The following is a 19168-nucleotide window of genomic DNA, read 5'->3' as shown; positions in this document are numbered from 1 at the left end:
TTGTTCAAACAAAACATTTTGTCTATTCAAAATATTGTTTACATCTCTCCAGAGAATAGCGGTAGTATCATCATACACATATATTGCATTGTACGAGATCAAGCTAAGTAATACGTTCGAACTAATAAGCATTCTGCAATAAACTATTTACACTTAATTACAATCATTGGACACCAAACACTTGGAATAAGATAACAATTAACTATAACCAAGAAAGGTCTTTTATTTGTGACAGTTATGTACAAAATTTATCTAGCATTCATAGAAAAACATGATTTTAAATTATTTTCAATATCTACACAATAAAACGTGGTACCTCCTCAGGTACACCTAATTTGTTGACACAGTATACTTTCGTGTGATTACATTTATGGATTACACATGGATGTAATCCAAATATTTAATTAAAATAAAATACTTAATTTACAAAAAGACAGTTTCATTAATAATTTATTTATCAATACCAAAGTAAACATAACAGTAAACCGTCTTCAAACAAAAGTAAATTGAGTTTGATTGTTATTGTACCGAATAACTCAAGTCTTAAATCGAGTTTAGCTCGACATGTTTCGGGCTAATTCGTAGCTCTTCTTTCGTAGTCGCGGAGCAGAGCCCAGTGTGCGTGTTGCTGCAGCCGCCGAGTCGCGTAGCTCCTAGGAAGAAGCGCTACGAATTAGCCCGAAAGATCTGAACTCGATTTAAAACGTAAGTTATCCGGTACAATCATTTAATAAAAGTAAATTGCTTGTATGTGTGCGCGATGGGACTGTACGGACCGGCGCCTACTCGGAAATTCGAAGTTTGTATCATACCATTCCTCTCACTCTCTTTTTAAATACTATTAGCGTAAGCGGGACGGCACGATACGAATCTCGAACTTCAAAGTAGGTACAAAGCCTGGTTCATTCTTCGTTATTCCCCCAACTTTCGCACACAGTCAAGCCGCGCGATGTACAGTCGAGTTCATAAACTTGTGAGCAAACATTTGATCAAAATTATCTGAACACGACTAGGCTAATGGCGTAGACGCATGTTCAGATATTTTTGATCACAAATTTATGAACTCGACTGTACCTTCGTTTGAAGATAGTTTACTGTCCTGTATTTACGTTTTCAATACTGTGTTCCACCTCACTAACAAAAGACCTTCCTACAGAGGTCAGTCATGCTAGCTTTAGGGTGTAGTTCCATTCAATAAGTGCGGACTAGAAATGTAAAATTCCACCAACCACACTATCCATGCTTTGTCCAACTACCCTTGTAATATTAAAACGTGACAAGTATAAATAATTGATTGATTCTGAAGTTGGCCAAGAGTTGATAAATTATTACGATAACGTTTCGGAATAGTGATTTTCGCATAATTACCGCACTGTATGACGAGTGTCGCTCATCACCGCTCGCACTGAGTTTCGTGCCGGGTAGGTGAGTGGACACGTGTTCGCGTATTGTTTTCTGTTTTATGAAGTTAGTAATCGTTTAAATTATTGTTTTTATCGTTGGTTTATAGCTGTTTTGATCAACACTTGGCAAACAGACTATACACGTCGTCGTTCAATGAAAGCGCATTTCGCGAAAATCTATCCTTTTTTTATTTTTGTCACGTGAAAGGGATAAAGAACGCGAGTCACGCTAAGCTAGCATGTTCATAAACCTTCAACCCTACACCTAAACTGGGTATTAATCAGTCAAGCAAAGAACTTTTAATAAGGCCATTTTCAAGGCTTGTTATAAAGCCGTTTGTATGCTACGTTGGTACCACAGAACTCGTTCATGATTATCCTGCATAGGAACAAGTGGAAAACTACTATGAGAAGGATAATTGATACCCAAAAGAGAGGATTTAAGCCTCCCAGACTGTGCCCATGCTTATGCAACGCTATTACATGATTTTCATGGGCAGGTGCTTCTACAAGCTCTGAAACATGTATGGCATGTCTTAAATCTTCCATGTGTTGTTTGTCAGCCGTTACATACAGTATGGGGGTGAGAGGTTCTGTAAGTTTAACTGGAAAATACTTCCTGTACGGTCCTAATTGTACAGGAGAGTCAAGACAACCTGCGTCGCAAGCATAGTATGTTTTGTCTGACCGGTCAAGAGCAACAAATATAGCTGCTTTGTTGTCCTCCTGTAAGATTACGCTTATATTGACATGAGTCATGTTACCATAGTTGAGGCGACGGAATAAGAAGTCCCTGTGCAGTTTTGATGGATGGATGTTGTACTCAAGGTGTTGGTTGCTGAAACGTAAGCTTCCGAAGCTTAGTATCATTGCTTGGTTCACACCGCTGGCTCCAGCTTTTAGTAATTTGTGGCATCCTTGCTTTTCTAAAGTCAAAAGCCAACTGCTTGCAACAGTATTCAAATTTTTTAGAGTATTCAATGGCTTCCATAAATTAAAAGCATCTAGTGTGGAATGGCCTTCATAACATCCTTCTGAATAGGTCAGTGACCGTAGTATATCAGACTTTACATTTGGTTTGATGTGTTCTTCATGCTCATAGCTTTGCACTTGTGAGAGGATTGCGTAAATGGTAGCATTTATTCGGTCTCCGTTGATTACACCTTGGGCCTTTGAGTCGGAGATGTAAAAACCTGTGTACCACAGCCCCTGCCAAACTCTTGCATGATTCTCTTTAAGTTTTCTCGCTGCAGCTCTATCACCTGTTAGGGAAATAGCTTTCTCCATTTCTTCTATCGCCTTTTTCTCAACTATATCCTTTTGTTTTGCATATTCAGACTTCATTATAGGCCTGCTATATTGAACTGTAGTCATAATCATTAAATCTAAACCATCTCGGGCATCAACTTGCAGCGTATTGCTAAGTTTTCTGCATACTATGGCAACAGCAATGACATAGTCAGTGTCTGGTATCTCAACCAGTCCCGTGGTCACTTCATACTCTTTTGCATCAACTCCTTGGTGCAATTTTATTGTTTGTTTTACTGCAGTTGGCCAGTCTGATACTCTAGGTGTGGATATACGTATGTTTTTTGCTTTATTTAATGGGTTGTTGACCCAGATTTCTTGTACAAACAATGATGGTATAGTTCTGTGCGCGTAATACTGATAAGATATCTGCATGCCATTGTTACTGCACTGAAATCTATTGATTATACCTTTTTTGTACTCGGCTACAGTAAATTCCCTCATGTCAGAATCCTCTACAATATACAAGGGGTGATACCAAACAGGCAGCGACAATGTTCGTCCATATTTTATGTTCAAGTGGCTATCATGTTCTAAAGCTAAGCCCAATAAACCATTACCTACGTAAGGCACATAGTTATCTTGTAAAGTGGCAAGCGCAGCGGCGTTTTCAGGCCTTAAATATGCATCGTAATCGTTTATAGCGTCCTGGAAAGGGTTCAAGAAGTTTCGTTGACATAAGTTTTGTTGACCGACGGTGTCGCCGTCCCTGTTTAAAATCCAGTTCATTAACGTCGGCCCGATATACAGAAGTAGGAAGATGACGAACAGGAAGATGATTATCAGCTTCTTCCTTGTGATAGGGCCGTCTGCGAAGCGGTTGATCCTCCTCAAAAGTTCTCCGGTTCTCCGGCTCATTTCACTGACGTTACTGTTAACACTTTCCATCACAAGTACGTTTTATTAAAAGAACTGCCAGTTGCTGAGTTCGTTAACTTCTATCTAAGTTAGTTCAGTAGTAGTCATCGTCAATACGCTTAGAAACTGTATCCGAAATTATTGTTTTATTATCAAATCTACGAAATAAAACACGAGACATTGAGATGTCAAACTCGTGTGGCGCGTGTGTGTGGAGTTCTGGTGTTTCGCCACCTATCCGACAATTATTATTTCCCATTTTTAGAGCTTAAACTTATTTAATGGATTCCAATAACCGAGTTTTTGGTACTAAACATATTATTCATGACATTTAAATGGAAAAAGAATACTTAAATCGAATTTCAATGTTTTTTGGAATATAAGTATCATAGGGTTTAATTACATTCACCTGACTACGAACAAAACTCAAGAAAAGATGCGATCACGATTACAGATGGATGACAGTTCAGTGACAAGTGAAAATCAATTTCTAGTAACACTGGACTGCATCTGTCAGCAGTGACTGTGAGTGACGTGACGTCAACCGTTGTGCCAAGTTTCCCGTTTTCTTTTGTTAATTTGTGCTTAGTGCTTATCATTTGTTTTTATTACTTACATAAACAATGTTCCCGCAATAATTATGACTATAAGTAGTTCAAGTGTCAATCTCAACTAGTTGACGTTCTGTTTCGGGGAAACCCCATTAGTTAGGTAAATATCGCAGTTCCATCATGGTTACCTGCGCCAATACTTTAGTATTGGTTCTATTTTCTTTATTAATAAGTGAATGCGTGCCGCGCTCGATAGAAGAAGACGATGAATCATTCCTGAGTCCGCCTAATTACACAAAATACGATGATTTAGTGAAACAATTCGCCGAATTGGAGAAAACATATCCGGAGTTGGCGAAAGTTTATTCTATCGGGAAGTCGGTAGAAGGCCGTCAGCTCTTAGTGCTCCAGATTACTCAAGATATCCGGAAGCCGCATGCTGGCCGTCCTGCGTTTAAATATGTGGCCAACATGCATGGTGATGAGGCAATAGGCCGAGAGCTGATGGTGTACTTGGCCAAATATTTCCTGTTGAACTATGGGAAGAATGACCGCGTCACTAGGCTGGTGAATACTACGGAGATTCATCTGATGCCCTCCCTGAACCCTGATGGCTTTGAGAGCAGTGTTGTAAGTACAATTCAGTTATTTTAATAACAAAACAAACATTTATTTTATATATCCAATAATTGACTGGTAGAGAATTTATCAAGGAATTCAACTCTCCGTTTCGTTTACTTTCTTAAAAAATATAAATAAAATGTAATAAAAAATGACAGTAAGGAACAAACAAAAAAATAATTAGCGAAAAAAATAGCAACACAACGATTCATTTTTATTTATACAGATTAAAAAATAAAACTTGAAAAAAATAAAAACAAAGATTATATGAAATAAAATAATAAGTATAAAATTATATTGTCAAATTAAATGAAATGAATTTGCAATCTTTGATGTTAAAAGATGATGGGCTTGGAGCATGTAAATATCAATTGGGGAGCAAACATATACTTATGCAGTTTGAATTATTTCACACACTTTGGAAACACTTAAAATTTTGAAGGAAGAATAACATAACTGTCAATAGCATAATGGTGATATCTACTGTTGGCGTTCTGCAGAATCAACTGCAACCCTGTCATCGCAACTGACATTGGCCCAAGCCTTAAGGCCGCCATTGAGGGAATAATAATAATAATAACTTAACCTATTGTTTGCCTACCAAACTATTGGGTTTTACAATGAATGGGTTTTCCCTCTTTCAGAGCTGACATCTGACAAACACCATTTGCATATATCACTTCTTTGATCTGTCTCCTGTGTAGGGAACTGATCAAGCACCCATGTGGCTGACACGATCACATGGAGCGTCCAAATCTTTAACACAAATTAATTAGAAAAAAAACAGACTATCAAACAAAGTTAATAAAACAATAGTTTTAATAACAAATTAGCTGAAATATTACAAAAGAGTAGCACCTTTTTTTTAAATAACAATGTCCAGTCCAGTAAGTGTCTAATTGAATTCTGTTTAAACAAAAACTTAAAAAACAAATTGGTTTCCACTAGATATACCAAGACATTTGAAAAAAGGACAGACAGAACTGATTTCTTATTTGAAATGCCACATTCCCTACATATAATCACATAAAAACCAAGACCTGTTTATTATTTCAGCATAAATATTTCAGAAATAGAACAAAAAAGTTTTATAATTTATAATTGATCCTCTCATGAACATTTAGTTGGCACTATAACTAAGTATGTACAAAACTCACACTTTTTCACACAAAGCAAATAATACCTTGTTTGTGATGACAGCGCGTCTATTAGGTATCTGAAACTGGGTATGAATGATACCCAACCATTCACATAACAATAAAGACTAATAAGAATAAAACTTACAATTATCCACACATACAATTTTTATAAAAAGATAAGAAGTCTATTTATTTTGTCCTCAACTTTCCTTTATCAAGTGTTTGTTATCCTACTCCTACTAATATTATAAATGTGAAAGTTTTTGAGTGAGTATGTTTGTTACTTCTTCACGCTGAAACGGCTGGACGGATTTGGATGAAATTTGGCAAAAAGTTGGCTTATAACCTGGATTAAAACATAGTATACTTTTTATCCCGATATTTCCACGGGATAGGGATAAAATCTCGAAATAACAACCGCTGGAGTTAGAGTTATGAAATTTGGTATATAGATAGCTGGACGTCTGGAATAACACATAAGCTACTTTTTATCCCGATGTTCCCACGGGATAGGGATAAAATCTCGAACTAATAACCGCTGCGCTAAGAGTCATGAAATTTGGTATGTAGATATCTGGACATCTGGAATAACCCGCAGGCTCCTTTTTATCCCGATATTCCCACGGGATAGGAATAAAATCTCGAAATAACAACTGCTGGGTTTAGAGTCATGAAATTTGGCATGGGTGTTTTAATTTAACGTCAATGAAAACCACAATGTAATTTTAGGGAATTCCCACGAGAATTTAATAAAATCCTGGAATTTCAATTCAACTGCCTGTATTAGTAATGATTTACGCGCGCGAAGCCGCGGGTAAACGCTAGTTGATAAATAAATGTCTATTTTCACATTTGGTTTGTGTTAATTTGTTAAAGTATGTCAAACAAATTCAACAGCCTCTAGCTTCAAATCCCATTGACAGAAATTGCAACGGAGCGTTTTGCTTCCATTAGTTCCACCTGGGTATTGTGCAAAACCTAATTGAATAAACAATGCTTGAAAAACATTTACACATATTGCAAATCTAATTAAAGCGAGCAAAACACAGCGCGTCAAATTGTTTTGTGTTTTGTTGCTATTGAAGGTCAGAACTGTTCATGGTGGTTGGCTGAGGAAATTACTACAGTGTCTGGTTAAAATGAAAAATTTTCATTATTTGTAATTTTTTACACTGTATGAATGTTGCTTCTTTAGTATGTGAAGTAAATTTTTTAAATTAGCGTACATATTTTTCTTGTACCTACATATTTTCTGGTTCACAAGAAAACTGATAACTCGCGTACTATAATACATATGAAATAGATAGCATCTGCCAGAAAGTATGCTTCCTGGCGGTGACATACTCATATTGATCACGTTTTCTCATGACTATATGTAGTGCAGTTTTTTTGAATTTGCGAATTACAATTTGTACATTTCTCGTTTATTTTGATGCGAGTTTGATTGAATTCCGTATGACACCGTGTCACCGCTAGAAACTATGACACCTTCATTTGACCTTGTGATTTTTTGCATTAACGCCTTCAACAGGTAAAACCCGTACTTTAGTCAATCCGTCACTCCGAAAATCACGTCAATCCGTCGCTCCGTTTCGACGTGAAAGACGGACAAACATACAAACACACACACTTTCGCATTTATCTAATACCTTTAAACAAGCAATTCTTGTTATATATAATCAGAATTTCGGAAACTACTCCAACAATTTCGATGAAATTTAGTACGTTCGGGTTTTCGGGGATGACAATTCGACCTAGCTTGGCCTTTTCTACAAGCAAAGCTCGGTAGCCCAGGTACTAATATTAGTATGGATTACTGTCAATGAATGTTAAACTGCATTGTACAGTCATCTGCATTAATTGCTACAGCGGAGGATACTAAAATATCTAACACATCCTACCGGCCCTAGAAAAAGAGTTGGATCAGATATTTACGAGTATATAGGTACACTACTAATTTTATGATTTAAATTAGGGTTTTGTTCCGCATACCTTGATTTTAGAGAAGCTCGATATTTCGGCACAGTTGCTTGTGCCATGATCACGAGCCATGATCATGGTCGTCTGGTGATCATGGCGCATGCAACTGTGCCGAAATATCGAGCTTCTCTAAAATCAAGGTAAGCAGGACAAAACACGAATTTAAATGATAAAATTACGCTTTGTTTTGCAGATACTAGTGCTAGTGACTGTACTTATCTTTAGTGAAAGCCACAAATGTGAGCGAGTAACGAGCGCAAATCAATTGATCTCAATTATTACGTACGAGTATGCTATATATACCTACTGCGATAGCACGTGACCGAACTGGTTTGATTTCTAATAGTCACGAAGTTTTACTAGTGTTTGGAAAGACTCGAGCCTTTTATTTAGCCCAAAAAAAAACTGAAGTCCTTTTTAGGTTTGGGCTGACGGAAAAATTCGAAATAAATAATTCGCAATTAATAATTGTAGCCAAAGCGCTCGGTTTTATGCGATAGATGCTGCGTTAAGCGCAATGCGTTTGAAGCACATCAATTTGCATCAGACAATCTAATTACCAAAGTTACCAAACATTGTTTTATGCGGTGTGCAGCGGCAAGCGTATGCATTATCTGCTTAGATAATTAATAGTATATAACTGCAGAGGGCGGGAATAGTACATTGTGTCTTAAGGGCGGTAAATAAGGAATTACGAACGAGAGTCTATTAGAAGCCCGAAGTCGAAGACTGAGAGCCGATGTTCCTAGTGCCCGTGCGACATACAATGTTTTTCATCACATTTGCGAGTAAAATTTTATATATCTAAAAGAAAAAATATAATTGTTCCAAATATTGGCGATACCTTAGGCTGCGCTCTTGGTAGCGCCGCCCTCCCCCTCCCGCAGGATGGGCCGCAGCGTGCGTGTGCGTGTGGGCCAGCGCGCGCAGCAGCATCAGTACGGACATTGACTCATTTACCGACCTTGGGCTTCATGACAACAAAATGAGTACGGGCAATGACTCATTTGCCGACCACGGTTTCATGACAAGCACATTAAGGTCGAGGGTTTTATTTGGGGGGTTGCAAGCAAGGTAGCCTGCATGTTACGACACTGTTTACGAGCAAGTGTGATGAAAGTCATTTCGGGGATGAGTGTGGTTTTTAAGGACGAGACGTAGTGCGCATTAACGCAGCGTATATCGCATAAAACAACGGAGCGCTTTATTGTATTTTAAACGCAATAAGTGCATTGCGTTAAGATACAGTTAGCAACAGAGATATGTCGCTATCAATAGTGGGTGCTTGCTAATTACAGCGGTTATAGTTCAACGATAGATTGTTGTTCTTGGGTGGTGTCACCCTCAACTAGTAAATATAATACATTACATTATTATTAATATAATACATTATTTAGAACATATAAAGATACAATAAACATGAGTTTCATATCAACATGACAATCAAAAGTGAAAGGTGAAAAAAAAGTTCAGAGATTTCGTTACATAGGTTAAGATACATATATAAACATAGTTGCATAGACGTAGTTACAAGTAAATCGTGTTAAATAGAGTTGCCTTGACTGTGGTTGTTTTAATGAATTAAACTGAATTCAGCAAATTGCTGTAAGTATAAAAAAACGTCGTTTTGTCTGTCAGTTACATACGACAAAGATGAAGCGCATCAAAGTTTGGAAGAGGGACCTGTGACGTCAAACCACACGAGGGATATGTTTGTTTCGCGTGTCAAAATCTAATTAGGTACTGTGGCAATTGAAACGTGTGGTTATTTACGGCGAATGCTATTGTTTTAATTAAGGCAAGCTTATCTGAAATCAACCAATTTTCGGTTCAGCTTTATAGGTACCATCAGCCAAATAAGCGGTCTATCAATTTTCCTATCAAATGAATAATATATGTCGCTAAAGTCGAACTTTCAAGTTGACAGACACGTCTATTGGCATTTTGTTTAATGAATGACATGCAAACGATTATCAACTCAAGGGTGGTAGACCACATATTTGGCTGATGGTAGGTACATTAAAGTGTTCTTCGCTTTATCGGGTAAAAATATAATATCGTAGTTTAACAAAAACATTCTTGATTATTTAACAGTTGAAAACAAGATAGATTAAACTTCATTCGGCAACACTTAATATTATTATTATTTTCTAACCGGTGTAATGTGTCATTGCGTCATTGCTGTTATAAATAAATTATTTTCTTTCTTTCTTTCAAAAGCACGAAAACAGTTAAACCATAGACTTACCGACCCCCTGTTTCACCATCCATTGATTAAATGGACAGGCATCTTCGACCTTTTGGTTTTAACGAACGGCACACTTTTCGTTCATCAAAGTTTCACGGCCCAGTAAAAAAATGGCTGCACCGAATAGAAACAGAAATAGTTCCACCCTTCCCGCCATTCCTCCCGCTCCGATACCATAACAACCTGACAACTCAGATCGCACACGCCACGCGTGTTATTTTCGTACTATTTTCTCATGAAAAAAATAAATACTTAAAAATAAAAATTCTTGAATCGGACAGTCATATCTACCCGCTATTGCCTTTAGAATGCTGTTAGTGCTTGCTCCCACCCTGCCTAATAGAGAGGCTATCTTTTTGCGCATGATCGTCTGAAAGCCGTCTACACTGGCTTCGGCAAACATGCCCGAGGCGCTACACCTTCTCGGCTGCCCCAACAGCATTCTAAACGCATTATTATATTGGACGCCGCAGTGCGACATAGGCTCGCTTCGTATACCTAACCCACAAGTAAAAAGATTGTGTATAAGCTTTAAAAAGCGTTATTTTTACTTCGTATGACCATCGAGCAAACCTGCGAGCAAGCATATTACTACGAACCGCTAACGCCCTGCGCTCCCTCTCAATATCAAGATCATCTTTTAGATCAGACGTTATGATATGACCCAGGTATTTGACCTTGTTCACGACCGACAGCTGACTACCGCTTAGCCAAATTGGTGGTACATGATATGGCTTAATTTTCCCCGCCGTAAACACCATGACCTCACTTTTAGTGGGGTTGTGCACAAGCCCATGGGCCTGGGCATACGCCTCGCAAGTAGCAGTTGCTCGATGGCTCCAACAGGCGGGCCAAGCAGCACCATATCATCGGCATACCTGACGTTATTTATACAGGTGCTCCCCACGTAGCAATCAGCAAGCATGCTGCTGAGCCCCTCTATCAGTCAATTAACATACAAGTTAAATAGTTCCGGAGATGTGATCCCTCCCTGTCTCACGCCGCATTCCAACCTGTATTCGCTAGACAGAGCGTTCGCCCACTTAACCTGATTGGTCCGATAGTTACACCAGTGTCTCAAGACCTCCACATTCTCTACTAGCAAGCCTGTCTCTCCCAGCTTACGCCATAGTAACTCATAGTCAACTCTATTAAAATAGCTATTCATGATTTCAATGCAGCACACACTTCGCGTCAATCGCGGCACTCCTGAAAGTATACGCGGCACACCGGTTGACATTAGTTAAAAACGTCTGTCTTAAGACAATTATTACCGTTTTTTTCAGGAAGGTAACTGCGAGTCCCTCCCCGACTCAATCGGCCGTAGCAACGCCAACGGCATCGACCTAAACCGCGACTTTCCCGACCAATTCGACCGACACCGGTCAGATGACGACGCGTACCTATTCGGCGGCCGGCAGCCAGAGACCGAGGCGCTGATGCGCTGGGTCATGGGGAAACAGTTCGTGCTGTCAGGCAACTTGCACGGAGGGACTGTTGTGGCCAGCTACCCCTATGACGATTTGAGGTTGGTATTCTATTAACGTCTGTAGGTAGAAATATTGCTGTTAGTGGTTTCGATTTAAACCGCGACTTCCCCGACCAATTCGACCGGCAGCGGTCGGAAAACGCGTGCCTTTACGACCGAGACGTTGATATTACGAAAATGACGTTTTGTCAAAGAAAATTAAAACGGAGTGGACACACCGCGTGCACGAGTCGAGTCAAGAAATACCAATACCCAGCCGGCAGTAGTGACGTGGTGCGTTTAAAAGGTATAATGGTGCTATTTCGATACTGAAACTTTACCCTCCAAATCACGTTAGTCTCCAGCAGCAGGGTAGGTAACACTAGTGCTGCCTACCCTCATTGCACGCCTCAGGTTGCGTACCTTTTCTTTCCCGGCCTCTGCAGTAATGTACTATTGTTGTCTCCAGGTCAGGCAAGGACTGCTGCGAGGAGAGCCAGTCACCGGACGACGCGTTGTTCAAGCACTTGGCAGCCGTGTACGCGTCCCGTAACGAGGTGATGCACCGCGGAGACACCTGCCCGCCGGAGAAGTTCAGGGACGGCATCACCAACGGCGCCGACTGGTATTCCGTTAAAGGTATGTGCTTTATTTTTAAACTGCATGTATCTCAGGATTGTTATAAAACTAACCTAACCTCTATTCTATAGGTTTTACAGGATAGTCCTGAAATATATCCTGAATAGTATTGTCCGCATATTGTCTACCTGAATTTTTCTATTTTTGTAATGTCTCTGTACTGCTTTTGGTGATCAATAATAGTAGATTGATAACCAAGGGTGGAAAGTGACCCATTTCACCCGAGTTAGACACTCTACTTTTCATTTCGACTGTGAGGAAAGTAAAATACTACAAAAAACATGAGAATAATAATAAATTGAATTTACTTATATCCAATCTCCAACGGTACCTTTTCGACCTGGCCACTTGCCACGGCCGACTATATAAAAAAATCGAGTTGGTCACGACCAAGGAGCTTATATACAAAACTGGAGTGTTGTATATAAGCTCCTTGGTCACGACGTGCATCTAGATGGCCATGCCGAAACGTGAAAAAAAAGTATCATTGACGTAACTCAATTATCTTCGACTCAGTGGCTAATCGAAAAATAAAAAAAAAAATACTTTCCACCCTAGAGATGAAAACGCAATTTTCCACCCGGCTATCTACTAATATTTAATTTTGTATTGTATTGTATAGTACATAGTTTCAGAAAAATAATCGTTCGTCCATATGAAACAGTTTATTTATTTATTTATTTTAAGGAGAGCAAACAGAAGCAAGTGTATACAATATGCACTTATAAAATAGATACATTTTTAAATTCACTTACTCACTAACGAGCCCCCACTAAGAAATATGGTATAAGTGATAACGTAGACTTACACTATACACTGTGATACATTCAAGGTTTCATACATTTTGTTTTTGAACTTATACTTAGTTGGATAGGTAATTATAATTGATCATTCGGGAAAGATATTTTCGGCGAAAAGCTAGGATCCCGTAGTAACTATCATGTAAACTGTAATTGTCTCCAGGCGGCATGCAAGACTTCAATTACCTGCACTCCAACTGCTTCGAGGTGACCTTCGAGCTGTCCTGCTGCAAGTACCCTCCAGCATCAGAACTGCCCCGGTTCTGGAGGCTGAATAAAGACTCGATGCTCGCGTTCATAGAGCAGACGCATACAGGGATAGCAGGGTTTGTGGTGGACGAAGATGGGGAGCCTATGAAGGTGAGAATGGTCGGAGATCTGAGGGGGGGGGGAGATTTATTTAGACATATTCAATGCACAGGATGAAATAGAGTGAGAAGGAAAACATTTTGGATGAACATCGAACAGTATAAATTCTCGAGTGAGAGATTTTTAGGAATATTTAGACAATTCCTTAATTTAACAGTACTCATGGCAACGGTCACTGTAATGTGGTCGAAACGTCCAGATAAACATTACTCGTGTGTTGATAGACACCACCTGGTAATTAACTTTTTGGCAAATCGAAATATGTTTTTCTTCTTCAACAACATAAAAAATAATAATTTTACCCTCTTCCAATAAACACGTTTTTTACGGTACAGCTACAAAACCTTTAATCTCCAAGTCCGACTAGCATTTGGCCAATTTTCTTATGGTCCTCAAATTTCTAAAATAATTTTTCAACTTTCTATGCTGTTACAGAACGCGTTGATCAAGGTGGAAGGCTTGCATCACTTTGTGAAGACGACCGAACGTGGCGAGTTCTGGCGGCTGCTGCTTCCTGGACAATATAACGTCACCGCTCTAGCTCCAGGGTAAACATCAGCTGTTGAATGGCTAAAAGTAGCGTTAAAAGTTTGGCGACCGCTACCGGCGACCGCGCCGTACTACTGCGACGGTCGCGTGACGTACGGCGTACTCATTAAGATGACAAGTGGTTGCGTAGCGCGACTAACTTCATACCAAAAACTCTCTTCATCATCCCATCATCCCAGCCTATATACGTCCCACTGCTGGGCACAGGCCTCCTCTCAGAACAAGAGGGCTTGGGCCATAGTTCCCACGCGGGCCCAGTGCGGATTGGGAACTTCACACACACCATTGAATCGCTTCGCAGGTTTGTGCAGGTTTCCTCACGATGTTTTCCTTCACCGCAAAGCTCGTGGTAAATTTCAAATGTAATTCCGCACATGAATTTCGAAAAACTCAGAGGTGCGAGCCGGGGTTTGAACCCACGACCCTCTGCTTGAGAGGCGATAGGTCAAACCACTAGGCCACCACGGCTTCAACTCTCTTACTTCCTACTAATATTATATTATGTCAAATTAAGTTTGTGTGTGTGTATGTTTGCTACTCCGTCACGCTGAAATGGCTGGACGGATTTAGATGAAATTTGGTATTTAGATAGCTGAATACTTTTTATCCCAATGGTATGGGTATTCATTTCAGTTCATTATGAATATTTATTCATATAAACTTGTTGTAGTAGTGTTTACCGCAGTGTTTCCCAAACTTTATTATGCTGTTAATCATCGCCCGTAGTCATTTTTTTTTCAAATCCTATTTTATAAACTGTTCCAGGTTCGAGTCCCCTCCGGCCGTAACCGTCACCGTGCCGGAGTCCCAGACGTCGGCCGTTGCCGTAAACATCACAATCCGTCGCCGCGCGGTCGGTAAGTCGCGTCGCTACGACACTTCCGCCGCCACGCGCGCCCACTGTTGGGTGCTCGCGCTCAATGTGGCGTTCCTATACGTTATAGATGCCTAGGTGACAGCATGCAAATGAATATTTAGTAGTACATTGTTGTAGAGGCTCGAAAGTAAGCAATTGATGAACGAGTTAGTTTGAAGGCCGACCCGAAGGGGAGGCTTTGGATAATACGAGTTCATCTATTGCACTTTTGGCAGAGACTAAACATTGTGCTTTTCACGATCACTGCGAGGAAATAAATAGTTATTTGTGTCACAAGGGAGCAAAATGGTGTATTTACGGCGAGGGCGTACATTGAATTCAGAATGTAGCGAAGGATTCTGCAATAGAATCCTGAGCGTAGCGAGGGATTCTAAAGTAGAATCCTGAGCGTAATGAGGGATTCAAGTGTTAACGCTCAAGATGAAAAATAATTTTGCTCCCAACTTCTCACACCGAGCATTAAGAAACTTGAAAAAAATAATTCTAGATATTATTAAAGAACAACCAGCATAGAAAATGGCATAGCTTTACAATTATTGATTTAAAAAAAATGGCATTTGCAATGAAACACTTAGAAAAGCCTTGAACAGAAAAGTTGCACTTTGCTCCCTCTCGTCAGGGAGGAAAAGTTACTTTTCTGAAGGAGAGGTGTGAAAAAATATTTATCACAAAACAAACAATAAGAATCCAATAACTGGCTGCGTTGCTCCCGCCGATTTTAGTTTTTCTTTTGTGGCATAATATTCTTTTAAACGAGTCCGTTCTTAGTGGCCAGTTCGCAACCACATATTTAAAAAATCAAAACGTCATCCTCGTCATGTCCGACCTGCCTACTTAAAAAAATTAAAGCATTTTGTGGATATTATGCGTTTAAGAAAAAAAAACACCTCATAAAAGTCATGAATGACGCATTCTCATTGGTCAATTTAATTTCACATGCAGCGGACGATTACTTTTGATTGGTCCAATTATCGTTTCGGCACGCCGGGAATGAGATTCAGAAATTATATTCAAAAAACTCGTATCGTATTATGAAATACATATGTATATTGATACGACCTGTTTTCGTAATGTGTTACATTTTTGTCATGCTTGCGAGCCATCAATCAGTCAGCTGTTAAATGTACATATATAGGCAGTTTTGAGTACAGGATTTAAGTTATCTATGACCACATTTTCGAGCAGTGTCGTGAAAAATTACATACATTTTAAAAAAAATACGGACGTACATTCCTGTCAATAGCATGGTATAACTATGTCGCGCGCATTTTGAAAGAAAGAAAGAAAGAAAAATTTATTCGTGACAAAATGAGAAGAAGGAATAAAAAATAAAAATAACAAAATAGTTATGCAAATCAGCAATCTATCGGTCTGCAAACGGCGCTGGTCTTTCTTTGGGACCATCTGGTCAAACTTTATACAGTTAATTATAGCGAAACCGATACAATTTTCAGTTAGATAGGCATAGGCCAGTCTCCTTTACCCTTCTGGTTCAAATTGTTGGTAACTCCGCCATTGGAATTCGGTTCCACGTCTTCGGCGTAGTGTGCTTACACTAATAGTTTATAGTCTCAAACGTCAGCCGTTGCACTGAACGTCAAAATCCGTCGCCGCGCGGTCGGTAATTTGCGTCAATGAAATTCGGTCGCAGATCTTTGGCATACTGTTTACACTCTATAGTAATAGTTAACGTCACAATCCGTCGCCACGACACTTCCGCTGCCACTCGCCCGCTGTTCCTGTAAATAAATAAAATAAAATAAAAAATGATTTATTGTACAATCACTTGAAGCAAAATACAATGTTCAATGAGTATGTAAAGTTTGTACAGAGAAGTCGCGGGAATGGTCAAATATTCTGACGCTCAAACTAGGTAAAGACCTGTGTCTTGGGGGCCTGAGTTTGAGTAACTTCGGCTTCGGCATGGTACACATACACAGTGATAACGATCAGTAGCAAGTAGTTTAATTTATTGATACGTAGGTTACTTTTGTAAATAGCGTGATATAATTATGACTAATAATCTATAGTCTCAAATGTCAGGGGCCGTGCATGACGCGGTAAAAAGTGTTGCAATAGGTTAGAAATATCGTTTGATTTGTTCCGAATATATCCGCCTAATATTTTAGAGCGTATATGACGAACGTTTTGACCGCCCAGTTAATATAGCAAACGCTCGTCCGCGCCTCCGGTCGCGCATTGTCTAGATCTATTTGAATGACAAAGAAATATGTGTAAGAAAAAGAATGAAATTAAGTAAAATCTAGTCCTACAAAGGATATAGATCTATATAGAAAGAAGAAAGAAAGAATTAATTATGTGCCAAGTTGAATCTCAATGTTCCACTAATTAGATATCTTATAGGCAAATACGCTGTTGATTCCTAAAATGCATTTTTATTAATATGTAGAAGTGTACTATTTTGTGCCAATTGATATTGAACAAAGCAATATGATGTGATCAAATTGTATTTATAGAACAGTGCAAAATCTAGTCAATATGAACTTTTAAATTAGGTGTTTATTATTAAAATATTCTGAAGTAGCTCATACTTTAACTATTGGTCACAACTGTCACAAGACTGATTTACTTCAAATTTAAGTATTGATATCCATCAATACGCAGTTATTTTAGCATTTTAATCGTCAGTCTGTTACTGTTCTCTAAGGCAATAGACGGTATCTAAAAAATACACCTTTTCAGTTATTTATACCATCTTCCATGTACCTACGAGCAGATGTCTTAACCTATAATAAGGCCATTTATTGGAGCATACTACCATAGAATCAAAAGCAGCTATCGAATACATACCTGACAAAGAATATTTTTAAAGCTAGTAGTATTTTCAATAAATATAATGGAAATTGTGACGTATTTTAAATTATTAAGGTTCAGTTTCCAACTCGATGCATGTGGTCGCTAAATCGCCCCTACCTTATTAAGGGTACTTCAACATATTACAAATAACACATTTTTTTATACTCCCTATTGCATCAAGAGAGAAGTACATATGTATAAACGCAGTGTTACGACGTATATAGGTAGAGTCATTCACGATGACGCGTGCCATGGTTCTTATTACAATGTCATTAATGTCTAATTTTTACAAAATCACGCGTCTTCGTGGATGGCACTAGGTATATATAATATGTATGTGCATACAGATCTAATAAATAATGTCTTTTCATCATATTTTGTCGGATAAATTCGTATTTATCTTACTTTCTCAATTGACAAGATTTAATTATTTTAACACCTGTAAATTACTACAGGAATCGAAAGAGTTTTGCCTCCTGAACATGAGAAAATATTTATTATAATTAATTTCTCCATATTCAAAAAAATACAAAAAATGACTAAATTTGCCAACACTACCACAGAATAGATATGTTTCCTTTGCCTTTTTCACCAGAAAAAGGAGCTGTCATAATTTTGACAACGTCTCTATGCAACGTCTACCTCAGATTTACGTGATCTTTTTTTTAAGAGACCAGGCAAAAGTAATAGATCTATTGTGTGGTAGTGTTGGAGTTATGCCCTTTTAGAATAAGCACATCTTAAAAAAAATGTAATAAATTAATTAATAGTTGTAGCGACATTTTAAAAATATCAGCGTTTTTCTCTTTCCATACAGAATACATAGAACGAATCAAATTATAGTCTTAGAAATATGAATCTTGTCAATTAGCTTCAGTAAACTTTAGTAAGCTAGTTGAGACAGCAAGATACATACCCAGTTATCTAACAAAATACGATGCCAAAACATGATACACTACATCTGTACTCATACTAATGTACAAACACTCGCCGCCCATGGTGCTACGTATAGATCATCGATACGCTACGGACAGGCGCGTCCGCTGTCGCCGTTCGATACTGAAATGAACGAAGAGCAGTGTGCTCTAGCGCGTTGTAGATTGTTAATAACTGCCAGTGATTTAATAAACACTGCTCTGTGCCCTGTGGACTGCAAGTGTTTGATATTAATTATCTTGGTCGTATATACCTATATTGTATTCAAGACACTTTTGAAGGTGAAAGGTTAACTGTAGATGTGTAAGTGCAATTAACAACTAATTCTGTGTGACAAACTTGACCGTGAATACGATGCTGAAAATAAAGCCAAATGTTTTTTTTTTATTCGACTGGATGGCAAACGAGCAAGTGGGTCTCCTGATGGTAAGAGATCACCACCGCCCATAAACATCTGCAACACCAGGGGTATTGCAGACGCGTTGCCACCTAGAAGTCTAAGATGGGATACCTCACGTGCCAGTAATTTCACCGGCTGTCTTACTCTCCACGCCGAAACACAACAGTGCAAGCACTGCTGCTTCACGGCAGGATTAGCGAGCAAG

The 19168-nt window shown here is 38.8% G+C and overlaps 2 protein-coding genes across 2 annotated transcripts in view; one reads left to right on the top strand and one right to left on the bottom strand.

The window, feature by feature from the left end:
• LOC141430989 (uncharacterized protein KIAA2013 homolog) lies at nucleotides 1–3769 on the bottom strand. Its single transcript, XM_074091902.1, has one exon. It carries the CDS (start codon nucleotides 3597–3599, stop codon nucleotides 1719–1721), a length of 1881 nt encoding a protein of 626 aa, XP_073948003.1. The 5' UTR covers nucleotides 3600–3769; the 3' UTR covers nucleotides 1–1718.
• A 325-nt stretch (nucleotides 3770–4094) lies between these two features.
• Nucleotides 4095–19168, top strand: part of svr (Carboxypeptidase D svr) — a 39460-nt gene continuing 24386 nt past the window's right edge. Inside the window, exons 1-6 of the mRNA XM_074091896.1 lie at nucleotides 4095–4750; nucleotides 11395–11636; nucleotides 12046–12215; nucleotides 13179–13375; nucleotides 13820–13932; nucleotides 14699–14790. Coding sequence (XP_073947997.1) covers nucleotides 4301–4750; nucleotides 11395–11636; nucleotides 12046–12215; nucleotides 13179–13375; nucleotides 13820–13932; nucleotides 14699–14790 — 1264 coding nt within the window. The 5' untranslated portion in view covers nucleotides 4095–4300. The remainder of the gene's footprint in view (nucleotides 4751–11394; nucleotides 11637–12045; nucleotides 12216–13178; nucleotides 13376–13819; nucleotides 13933–14698; nucleotides 14791–19168) is intronic.

The sequence above is a fragment of the Choristoneura fumiferana genome, chromosome 9 (assembly GCF_025370935.1).
Source record: "Choristoneura fumiferana chromosome 9, NRCan_CFum_1, whole genome shotgun sequence".
NCBI lineage: Eukaryota > Metazoa > Arthropoda > Insecta > Lepidoptera > Tortricidae > Choristoneura > Choristoneura fumiferana.
The sequence above is the reverse complement of the archived record's forward strand: the minus strand, read 5'-3'. Positions and strand labels throughout refer to the sequence as shown.

What these genes read in the sequence shown, in the direction of transcription:
- LOC141430989 (XM_074091902.1), bottom strand. Translation starts at nt 3,599, where the DNA reads ATGGAAAGTGTTAACAGTAACGTCAGTGAAATGAGCCGGAGAACCGGA.